General features: G+C 44.2%; 1 protein-coding gene across 1 annotated transcript in view; it reads right to left on the bottom strand.

Annotated features, from left to right (window-relative positions):
• The window catches only part of VIPR2 (vasoactive intestinal peptide receptor 2), a 64,661-nt gene that overhangs the window by 36,281 nt on the left and 16,345 nt on the right, over positions 1-12,035 (bottom strand). Inside the window, exon 4 of the mRNA XM_080924708.1 lies at positions 11,916-12,013. Within this exon, the coding sequence (XP_080780834.1) occupies positions 11,916-12,013 (98 nt within the window). The remainder of the gene's footprint in view (positions 1-11,915; positions 12,014-12,035) is intronic.

Raw genomic sequence — 12,035 nt, 5'->3', positions numbered from 1 at the left:
GTTTCTGACAGAAAGCTGGCATTTACAACTCTGTATCCACCATGCCCAGTGTGCTGGCAAGTTTGTTAATTTGACAGAAACTTGAGTCATCTAGAAAAAGAGAATGCCAGCTGAAGAGTCCCTTCCATCAGATTGGCCTTTGGGCATACTGATTCTTGATTGATGTCGGAAGGCCTATTCCACTGTGGGCAATGCCATCTCTGGGCAGGTGAGCAACTCAGTAAGCTGCATTTTTCAATGCCGTTGCTGCAGTTCCTGCCTCTAAGCTTCTGTCTTGAGCTTCTGCCCTGCCCTTCCTTGCTTCTTGACTAAAACAAAGACAATGTAATAGCCCCTTTCCTCCTTAAATTGATGTTGCTTATATCTTATTCCAGTAAGAAAGAAGCAACAAAGTAGAACAGAAATTGATATCAGCGAATGGAATATTGCTGTGATAGAGCAGCCTATGTTTGGGGGGAAGATTGTAGCAGTATTTGGAAATCTGGGTTGGAAAAGTCATTGAGGTTTTGGAGTTTAATGGGCTATTGAGGGAACTTGGAAGATAATGCCAAGAGAAATGAATATGGTAGAGGCTTGGCTTGTGAGGTTTCACAGAATAACAAAGATTCTATTAGGCTCCTTCAAGTGGTATTTTGGATTAAGAATCATTTTAAAGAGTCTTTTATTTATTCTTCTCTCATACAATATATCCTGACCACAGATTTCTCTCTCTCCACCCCTCCCATCCCCTCTCTTGTCTCCCAGATACAGTTTATACTTGTCTCCCCCACCAGAAAAGAGCAGGCCTCCAAGGGACATCCACCAAATATGGCACAGGAGGAGGCCATAGATCAGGCACAAACCCTCACATCAAGGCTGGGGACCTCACCCAGTCAGAGGAAAAGGGTCCCAAGAGCCTTTTCCAAAGAGTCAGAGACAGTCCCACTCCCATTTTCAGGATCCCATCCCCGAAAGAAATGAAATCTATGCTTCAATGGGGCAATCAATGCTGTTTAGCTAGAGCTGAAGAATCCGTTATGATTAACAAGAGACTAGCTTCATTTGGGTGATACCCTGGGAAGTATTTCCTCAGGGTTAGCACACTGAAACTGCGCCAGAGGGAGCCAAGGCTGCATCTCAAGCTGGCAGCTGAGGTTGGTACAATGTGTTTCCCATGTAGTACTGGCTTCGGTGGTATAAAAAGCTTCAGGATTGAAGGAGTCATTGAAAGAACCCGAGGCTTCGCACAGTGAGAGGTCAGGAGAGGCCACTGATGTAGTGGAAACATCAGTATGGAATGGTTCTGGAGAGAAGCCAAGGCAAGGCACTATGTGTTAGGATAGATAGTCCTGAATAGGCTAAGGAAAAAAAACATTGTTGAAGATGTAGGCTCATCTGAAGGCAAGGCCTCAGCATATCAGAGACTCCAGGGTTGTGGGTTGACTACCCAGGTGGAGCTAGCCTGAGTCTAGGAGACATGCTGTGTGAACTGTGGATGGCAACGCTGGAGCAAAGGCTCTTCCCACAAACTCTTTGGAACCCAGAAGACTGTGTGTTCTAGACTGCGGACTGAACTATTTATATTTTTGAAGTTTTAGTTTGCTTTTTTAAATTTTATTTTTACACTCAAGATTTATTCCCTTCCCAATACACTCTTCTACTATTCCACATCCCATACCTCCTCCCAGACCCTACTGTCTCCATGAGGGTGTCCCCATCCCACCAACCCCACCAGGCTTGTTCTTAGTTCTATTTCCAGGGTAATCCCTTTTGGAATAAGAAATTATTTAACTTGGTTTTGATTTTATAGAAACCTACAGTTAAGAGACTTTGGGTATTTTAAAGAGACTTTAAACTTTTCAAGTGTTTGAGATGTTTAAAGACTTTAAAAGTGATACAATGTTTTGTATCATGATAGTAACATTAGCTATTTGGGGGTAAATAAAAAAGGAAAGGTTATGGTTTAATGGTGATGTGTTTGTATGTTATGTTGACAATGGGTCAGTTATGCTGGTTAGGTTATATTGACACAAACTAGAATCACCTAGAAAATGGAAATTGATGAACTGGCTCCATTAGATTGGCTTTTAGCATGTCTATGGGATATTTTGTTGAATATTTATTAATGTGAGAGGGACATCCCTGGGCTTCTTATATTCTGCCAGGTTGTATAAGCAAGGGAGCTGATTATCTGAGTTATCTGACTCAATATAATCCTTCTAGTTCCATCTATTTACCTGAAAATTTCATTCTTATTTACGGCTGAATAGTATTCTATAGTGTATCTATACCACACTTCCATTATCCAGTCATCAGCTGAGGTTGTTTGTTTCCTGGCTATTGTGAGTGAAGTAGCAATGAACATGGATGAGTAACTACTGTTTAGAAAGGATGTTGAGTCTTTGAGCATACACCAATGAATGACATAGTTGGTCCATATAGAAATTTTAAAAATTCTTAAATTTTTGAGAATCCTCCACACTGATCTTAGAGTTGTTATACCAATTTGCATCCCCATCAATAGGGAATGAGTGCTCACTTTTCTTCTCAGCCTCAGCAGAATTTGTTGTCAGTTCTTTTGTTGACCTTAGTCATTTTTACTGGGGTAAGATGAACTCCCAATGTTATTTTATTTTTTTATTTTCCTAATTGCAAAGAATAATGAATAAATAATTGAGGTACTTATTATCCATGTTTATTTTTTTTATTAAGAACTCTTTGTTTGGATCACTAGTCTATTTTGTATATTCTGGATTATTAATTCTCTGTCAGATGTATATCTGACAAAGATTCTCTTCCATTCTGTGGGCTTCTTCCTCACTCAGTTGATTATTTCTTTAGCTGTATAGAAGTTTTTCTAGTTTCATGAGACCCTAGGTGTCAAATGGAGTCCTGTTCAGAAAATCCTTTTCTACATCTATATATGTATATATATATATGTGTGTGTGTGTGTGTGTGTGTGTGTGTGTGTGCGTGTGCGTGTGTGTGTGTGTATTATAGTATGCTGCTTATAAATTCTAACAGATTCAGTTCTTCAGGTTTCAGAGTGAGGTCTTTAATCCACTTGATCTCATTTTTAATGGGTAATAGGTGTGGGTCTAATTTCACTTTTCTGCATATGGAAATACAGTTTTCCTAGCACCATTTGTTGAAGATGCCATCTTTTCTCCAGTGTATAATTTTTTTGTCTCTTTGTCATGTATCAGGTAGCTGTAGTTATAAGTACTCATGTTCAGGTCTTCTATTTTGTTAAACTGTCCCACATGTCTGTCTTGTGCCAATACCATGCTGTCTTTATTATAATAACTAATATATCTTGGAGTCTAAAATAGCAATTCCTCCAGTATTCCTTTTTTGCTGAGATTGATTTGGCCATTCATGGTTTGTTCTGGTTCCATATGAATTTTAGAATTTTTTTCTGGTCTTGTGAAGAATGCTTTTGATATTTTTATTGGCATGATATTAAATCTGTAAATTGCTTTTGGTAGGATAGTCATGTAGCCCTTGGGCATCTCTCAAAGGTTGAGGCTTGGCCCTGATTATTGAAGAAACCAACCCCCACACTTAGGACAGACATAAGACTTGGAAGACTCAAGCTGGATCTGACCTGTAAGCCTCTTTCCTATGGTCCTGATTCCAAAGTTTCAGAAAACACCATGTAAACTTCTAAGGAAAGGAAGCAATTACACTGCCCGTCTCAGCTGTAAAACCTACAAACCACAGACATGACCAGCATGGCGAGATACACAGAAAGACGTAAAAGGCACTACTCTTATGTTGTTGGCAACCAGCAGCTGTCTAATTGGACTTATGGCCCATTCAACAGGAGGGCAATCATTCCCAGTACTGGTATCCTAGCCAAGGTTAGTGAGGCCGTGGTAACCACTTCTGCAAGCATGGTGCTAGGGAGGTGGGTGTTCAGAGACACTGGCAAGAAGGCACGCAGTTTCCCCTGAGGTGTGTCTTGTGTGATTGGTTGTTATTCTTCTGTTCTGGACTATGTCTATACCCCAACAAGCTACAGACGAGAGCTTACAGCCACAGCAACACCCATGGTCCCAGTCCCTTGTTATGCCCCTGCCCAGGTAATCCCTTGCTCCCATCAAAGTCCCCTATGAGTCACAACATCTTCCCATGGAGCATGCTATACTCTCAAGAACAAAGTCTCGGATGTGGCACAGAAAGCAGCCTGCCAACAGTGCCTCAGAAGTGAGGTCTAGGGTCCCAATTATACTTTGGAGAAGTGAGCAGTTTATTTTCTGACTTCATTTTATAGATGGGGAAATAATCAGTTGCCTACTTATCTCAGATTTCTGCATTGACAAACACGTATCTGCATGTAGGACACATCAGCCATCAGTCAGGGTGACAACCCTTCTCAGAGCATATTCTGCTGCTTCATGTCTTACGTTGGTGGCCCAGGTCCTCACTGACTGAGGAGCACGTGCTTATGCAACTGTTTTCAACTGTTTCCCACACAATAAAATGGAAGTGAGAATGGCTTCCAGTCAGGCTTGATGGACAAAGTCTGAAGGTAGAACTGGCCATGGTGCTGATGCTTGGAGCCAGGAGCATGAAGTCTACCACTGCATTCATAGCCACTGTTTAAAGTTTGATGAAGTTTGTAGGCATAATGCTTCTGTGCACTGTGTAAAGGCTGTCCTTGTGTTATTCAAATGCTGACTCCTCTGCCTTCATTTCTTGTTTCAGTCTGGATATGGTGCTGCAATGCTCTGGTCAGTAATTTCCCCCCTTCTCATCTGTGCAAACAATTCTTACCATTCATTCTGTGTTTTGTCAGTAGATGCTTATCACAGAATGGCTGGGCAGAAGAGAGAACTGGGCAGAACTTCTATAATCCAGGGGAAGGAGAGGGGGTGGGGAGGATCCAGGTCGGCCATGAGGAGGACAGGGTCCAAGGAGGCACCATGTGAGGAAACCAGCTGAATCAGAGAGAGCTACAGCAATTTTAAACTGCAAGTATCATGGGGATGTGGTTGACTTAGTTAGATTAGTGTGTGTGTGTGTGTGTGTGTGTGTGTGTGTGTGTGTGTGTGTGTGTGTGTGTGTTGTGTGTTGGGGGGGGTTAAGGTAAATTATATAACTGCCTGAGTATTGAGGTGCAGCTTGAAATAAATCTTCGTTTTTCTGTGGGTTATTGGGGACTAGCTAAGATAAAGAAATACAGCCACTAGATTGATAAACTGTTTACATTTACATTAAAATAATTTATTTTACAGAATTGTCTGAGCTTCTGGTGGTCAGGAAGGAGATTTTCTTCCTCACGGTCTCTGGAACTACAGGAAGGGGTGATAATCATTGGCCTGGAGAAATAGGCTATGCATCATCTCTTAGAACACATGGTGACAACAGGATCTCAGGACATAAAAAGTTACAGATCTCAAGTCCTTTGCATGATTGTTGGAGTATTTACTTATCACCTGTACAATCCTTTCATATGCTTACACCATCTACTTGGCTATTCTAACTAGTACAATGTGAGCTCCATGTAATAGCTGTTACAAGGCATTGTTTAGGGAAAAATGACAAAAAAACAATCTGTCCATGTTCAGTATAGGCACCATGGTTGTGCGGCACAGGAGCCATGGGCTGTTGCTTTGCATCCAAGTCTAGCTGAATGTGAGGGCAAAGACCATGTATACTAAGACAGAATGTATACCCAGGATGATTACAGCATCCACAAATTAAGAATATCCTTTACCTTTCTCAGGAAAAAAATATTTTCCACAACAATGATCACTTCTCTAAGAGGAAGGCTCAGCCAACATGTTTTTTAGTGCTAAGTGGCTACAGACACAGAATCCTGAGTCTGACATGAAATTTTATTTCCCCCACAGGTTACAGGAGACCCCCAAGCAAGGTCTGCCTGGAAAGGTGGGGAGTCACATCTGTATATTTACTGGTTTCTTGCAACAGAGTCTTGATATCAACTCTGTAACTTCTCTTTCTGAGGTCTTGATTAAATCTGGTTGGGTGTCTTAGGTTAAGGGGAGGGGTCCTGAACTTGGGCTCCTACCTGAAAATGGAAGATAATTCCAAAGTCTTGGGAGATTTCTGTCATTTAAGAGGCCATAAGAGGTAAGATGTAGAGCATGTGTCCCTAGTCTTTCTTAGTTGAGGCTCTTCCCTGGGTAGTGTCCTCTGATCAGGGCTGAATTCACATTCCTTGCTCTCAGATGAGCAGTGGCTTCTCCTTTAGCCTCAGCTCAAGGATGGTCATGAGGTCTTTATCCTCCAAACAATCATTTACGTGTTCATCAGAGGGTGTGGGTCTGCTGGGTCCTTCTGAGACAGGCTCCAGGCTACACTGGGGTGATAAAAGTCTGTGGTGACTAATATTTGAGATCAGACATGAATGTTGGCTGCTGATGATCAGAGGTTATTAAGTTACCAACTCAGCTGCAGCAGAAATGAAGTCTCTCAAAAAGAGTCTAACTTCTCATGGGGTCATAGTCTTTCCTGAGGACTAAGCTCTTCTTGAAGACATGGCCTCTTCTGAGGACAGACCTTCCTGGAGATACACATCCTCCTTAGGATATAATTTTTCTCTAAGATGGCAAAGATATCCTAGGAGCCAGCTTAGGGGCCTGCTGGTTTCTAGTGGTGAGGTCTGTGCGGTCACAGTTCCCATGGAGATTATGAGCCCAGTTCAAGAGTGATTGCAGAATGAACATGAGCCTGCTCAGGCCTCTAGGGTGATTTGGGGCAGGAGCTATTGGGAAGGCAGCCCACAGTCAGCATGACATCCTTTCTCCTAACTTGTATACCTTATTTTAAACAGAACTGTTTCTTTCTAATAGAGAGATGAGCGGGAAGAGAAATTTATTTTAAATCCCCAATGTAGAATTTCTGAGGTAAAAAATAATCAGAGACATCTGGTAGCTTATTATCCCACTGAGCATTTTGTACATATGTAGAGTTTATGATTTTAAAGCAAGAAGGCAGTTGACCTAGAACTGGCAAGTTTTTGCTTTATTATCAAATATTCTGACATTTGATTTCAAGCTTGTGCCTGGCAGATCAGCCAGATATAATTGCTAGGGGTCTCTACTAAGTCCAACACAAACAGGGGGCATCTGGTGTCTTCAGACACTGGTGTTCTGACAGAAAAACAGATGGTCTTCCAGGGTTTGAACCTGGGGCTGCTTGACCTGGCATGGCCTAGGGTCTCTTCCGTAGGTGTCTTCTGCACTCTAGGGAGGTGAAGAAGAGCTGGGCACTTAGCTTGCTGGAAGTGGGGGACTTTCTATCTGTCTTCAAGAACCTTCAGGGTTTACAACCTTCACTGGAGGATCTGCACCTACCACAAAGAGATGTCACAGGTAGGAGAAGACCAAGAAGCTCATCAAGTGCTGTCATCTTGAGAATTGTGTCTACTCTGCATGGGGCAGATAATTTATCGCAAGATAGGTTTTAATTTTTAAAGAAAAAAAAATGTTGACTTAAGATCCAGAGGGATCAAGGGAGACTCTTAAAAAGGAAAGAGGGGGCTCTGTAGACTGAGGCATAGAGATGCCTTTAGTCCATATATTGCCTGGGTGGCCATCTTCATAGACTGCTCCTGAGACTTTCATTTTCTGGTCTGCATCAACTTCCAGCTCTAGGGTAGTGTTTCTCAACATAGGGGCTTAAGAATCTGTAGAACTATAGCATGTTCCCGGGCAGCCTTCCCCTGTCTTGTTTCTCCTTTGGCCTTGAAGAGAATTACTGGTTTACTTCAAAGCATCAAGCCCATGTGTGAAGCTTCTATTCAAACAGGAGTCACAAGGCAACTTCTTGATCACACTTGTGTGTGTCCAAGGTCAGCCATAGGCCCCTGTGCGTAACTGAGATTCTAGTCCTCTGCCGCACCATCAACGGGGGAAGCTCCTCGCCTGGTCTTTTCAAGTTGCCAAGCCCATCTTTCCACAGCTGACCTCACCCTGTCTCCGCAAACCTTTCCTTCTCACTCCTGTCTGGCATTAAGCCTGGCACACGATGAAAGGCAAGCCTTCTGATGTAAGGTAAAACAGAGACACCACAACGCAGAGTGAATATAACCTATACTGAAATGAAGAGATGCCTATGTCCCTGTGAGCTCCTGCTGGAATATGTCCCCTTGAGAGCACTGGAACTCATGTCCAGGAACTCTCATCCTGACACATCCTGGTAGGGATGGTTTTTGGAGGTTTTCTGTTTCTTATTGCTTTGTTGAGAGATTTTCTATTTTACTGATCTTTTACATGTATATTTTGGTTTCCAGTTTTGTGCTTTTGTGGATTCTCGTTCTGTCTGTCTGTCTATCTGCCTGTCTCCATGTTTCCTGTGACTTTTCACTGCTTTTTATTTTTTTAAATCTGGTTTCTTTGCCTTTTGAATTTGCCTGTTTGTTTGTTTGTTTTTTAAATAGAAAGAAGCCATGGAGTTGGATCTGGGAGAGAAGGGAGAGGGAAACCACCATCAGAATCTATTGTTTGACTTTTCAATTTAAAGAAGACAAAAAAGAGAGATGGTTTCCTACACATGGTTTCTTTCAGATGCCTCTGTACTCCTTGACAAGGGGCCTCAGCTTGGGCCATGTGTGTGTGTGCTCAGAGCCCGGGGCCTCGGCTTGGGCCATGTGTGTGTGTGCTCAGAGCCCAGATGCAGTATGTCCTGTGCTCGGGGCATTCCTGATGGCCTCATATTTGCCATAGCTTTATATTTCAAGGAGTCTGTGAAACAGCCTAGTATCTAAAGTATTTAAAGTGTGTAAGCTGCAGTTTGGAAGCATTACTCATTTTGACTTTGGCCCATCATTTCTACTGCCTTTTGCATTAAAATATTTTGACTTTTTAATCCATTATTATAAATTTATGCTATTTGAAGAATCCCTGAAATGTTTAATTAAGAACAAAAATAGTTCTTCAAAACAGACAGAAAGCATGAGAGATCAGAAGCCTTGCCTCACACAGGCAGGGTTTAATTATAGCCCCCTCAGAAGCACTGAATGGGCCTCAGGAGTTTTCCAGTGTCTCTGGAGATACTCCCTGAGTGTGACCTAGGAGAAATCAAGGAAAAGAGAGGTCACGTTCTTACATCCCTGTCTCTCTTCATAACTGGGGAGAGCTCAGAATGCAGGCTCCCAGAGATCTTTGTACACATGAGAAGTGAAGGCATGTGCGAGTGTGAGTGTGTGCATGTGTGAGTGTGTGCACGAGTGTGAGTGTGTGTGTGTGTGTGTGTGTGTGTGCGTGTGTGTTTTCTGGCCCAGGCTTCCCTGAGGGACCTGGACATGGAGCTAGGAAGAGAGTGTTGAACACTTCAGGACTCTGCTCAGCACCTGCTATGTTCAGATGTGGAGCAAAGCCCACCTGCAGGCTCTAGGGCAGACAGTCCCACCCAGAAGTAGGAGTGATCCCAACCGTGCTCCCAACCGTGCTTCCTCACCAAAGCTTGATCCGTGTCCAGGGCCCCTAACCAGGTGACCTCTTCCTACCTGACCAGCTTCAGAGGAATGGGGTTGAAGCCATGACCACCATCCCCCCTCAGGATACTCAGATGAGGACTTAAGAACCATCTCTTCAGACTCAGAACCTAAGCTGAAATAATGCTCACTACCAGAAGGCCAGTGGGCAGCTTTCTAGAGACAACTCATCAAAATGCTTTCAGGCAGTTTAACATGCACTCGTGTTTTCTGTAAAAACACACTTCAGATCTTATTCCACATGGATAGAGCCTTGAGCTGTCAAATGGGTTTTGGCCTCTCTCTGTGTGCAGACAAGAAAGGGGCTACTAAGAATGTAGCCCTCAGAGCTGCCGGGCAGAATGCATAGAGTTTTGCTTTCTGTGCTCTCAAAGGCCCTTGTGGGACTTGGCTTCATATTTTTGGGGGTCCAGTATTATAAAAGGGTGAAACGTTACACACCATTTGGCATCAAAATTACCCCAATGATGACGTCATTAACCTATGGGACACAAACAGCCATTTCGGGGATTTCGTCAGTGAGGAGGAAGCAGGGAAGTCTGAGAATTCGGGCCTCTAGTCATACATGCAGGATGCAGGTGGCCTAGGGTGGGGACATTTCTGCTTCAGTGTTCTCGCTGCACCTCAACTTTAGCTGCATCCTAAGTAGCTGCCTTTTGTCTGTATTGTCAAGGCTTGTGAGCCTGACTCAGCTTTAGTGAACCTCTTGAGGTCGGTCTCCAGGATATGTGGGTGGGGCTCGGTGACATGAAGTTCAGCACACTCTATAATCAGCAAGTCCAGATAACACAACTGTCCTGTGTGCTCAGCAGCCATTCTAGGATGGTTACCACCCATGGCTTCACCAATAATCATAGCCACAGAGAACACGGGAGACACTTGTCACAGAGAGACTAAAGGCAATGATTACATACAACACAACAGGCAGCACCACGGTGTCACCGGCCAGAAAAGGGAGCTCATGAAGTGAGACCAAACAATGGAATCAGGGCATCTGAGTGTCCAGCACAAGGGACAGAGAGGACACAGGTTTTCTATTCCTACATCTGACCAGGGTGGGGTAATGAATGGGTCAGAAGTGAGCCGGCATCTATTCAAATGCAAAGAAGCCCGGCCTTCAGCATTGTTCCTCTCTCAGCTTTGTTTGCTGTGCAGGATGCAGTGTAGACCCTCTCCATGGTGCTCTGTGTGTGCTAGAGGGTTGGAATCCCAGCCAACATCCCTGTCCAGTAATGCAGTTGAAGAGGGAGGGGGTCCGGTGGGTTCCCTGTCTCGTGGACATGTCAAAGCATGGGTGGGAGAAAGTGGAAGGTTGTAAAGTCAGACAGATGAAGGCCAGCACGTCGCAGCGTTTTCCCAAGCTGGAGGGCCCATCTGTGGAACTGGAGCCATCGAGCCTGAGTGTCTGGTTCATAGGACACAGGCAATGCTGTGACTTCTACACTGCTATTGTCCGGGAAAGCTGCCCTCAACCAGTGGAGCATTCAAAGCCACAGGACGTTTTCTTTCCTTGAGTTTCATAATCTTTTGGCTTTGAATTATAAATCGTAATGAAGAAAGGAAAGCAGCTAGTCTGGGGCAAAGGGTGAGTGGGTCACCTCCCAGAAGCAGCACTGCCACCACTGATGGTAAGAACATACTGTGACAGGCAGGAGGGGTCTGAGGCCCCAAGTGACTGTGCTCTGTGGCTGTGTGGCAGAATCTGTGCTTGGGTACTTACTGAGTCTCTGTGGAGTCTCCCCGACATTCAGCACCTTACTGAGCAGTCAGCATGTCTGCATGTCACTGAGTGTGGGTTTGTAAGGAGCTCAAGTCCTCCTTGCCGTGAGAAGGTGCCCCAGTCTGTGGAGGAGGAGATAGTGGCCAGGCACAGAGGAAGGTGCTGCAGGGACACACTAGGCTGCCAGGAAGAGGTACAAAGCTGAGTGTGTCCAGATCACCAACACTCACATTCTTACAGAAAGATCTACATGGATGTGGTAGTCTATCTTAAAAAGGGTTGGCTGAGTGCTGTAGCCATGGCTAGGGAGACTCTTGACAGTTGTCCCGAGTGGCCTGAGACGAGACACCAGCATCTACGAACAGACCCAGCTTTGGAACTTATGGAGATGTGTGGCATTGGATTGGTGTACTGTGGGACCAGATCTGCTTCCCAAGAATCCAGATAATGGTAAAACTAGAGATGGGAAGAGATCCAGATGGCACAAAGGATGTGATGCTCACGGGACCCCAGAAGAGCTAGTCTGTGGCAGGTATAACCCACTTACAGGACTCTCTCCCATCCAGATATGCTGACAGGTAATAACGCTTCCTTCCTGGGCCTCCAAAGTTATGCAGAATCAGCAAATCCCAAAAGCCACAGCATATCAGAGACCAAGTGTGGGCTAAGAAGTTGTGCTGCTACAGAGGTAGGGGACCTGTAGAGAATGTTGTCCATGAATGGAGCTTGTGCGGCCGGTCGGGCACCTACCTTACTCTCATCCTCGGAGTCATTGTAGCCACAAGCATCTATGAAATCCGGAAATGTCTCCGACCACCCATCACTAGTGCAGTTTTTGCTTATGTTTCCTGGAAAGTAAATTTTAGATGT

Source organism: Micromys minutus, assembly GCF_963924665.1.
Source record: "Micromys minutus genome assembly, chromosome: 1".
Taxonomy (NCBI): domain Eukaryota; kingdom Metazoa; phylum Chordata; class Mammalia; order Rodentia; family Muridae; genus Micromys; species Micromys minutus.
Note: the sequence above shows the minus strand (reverse complement) of the source record. Positions and strands in the feature narration are given on the sequence as shown.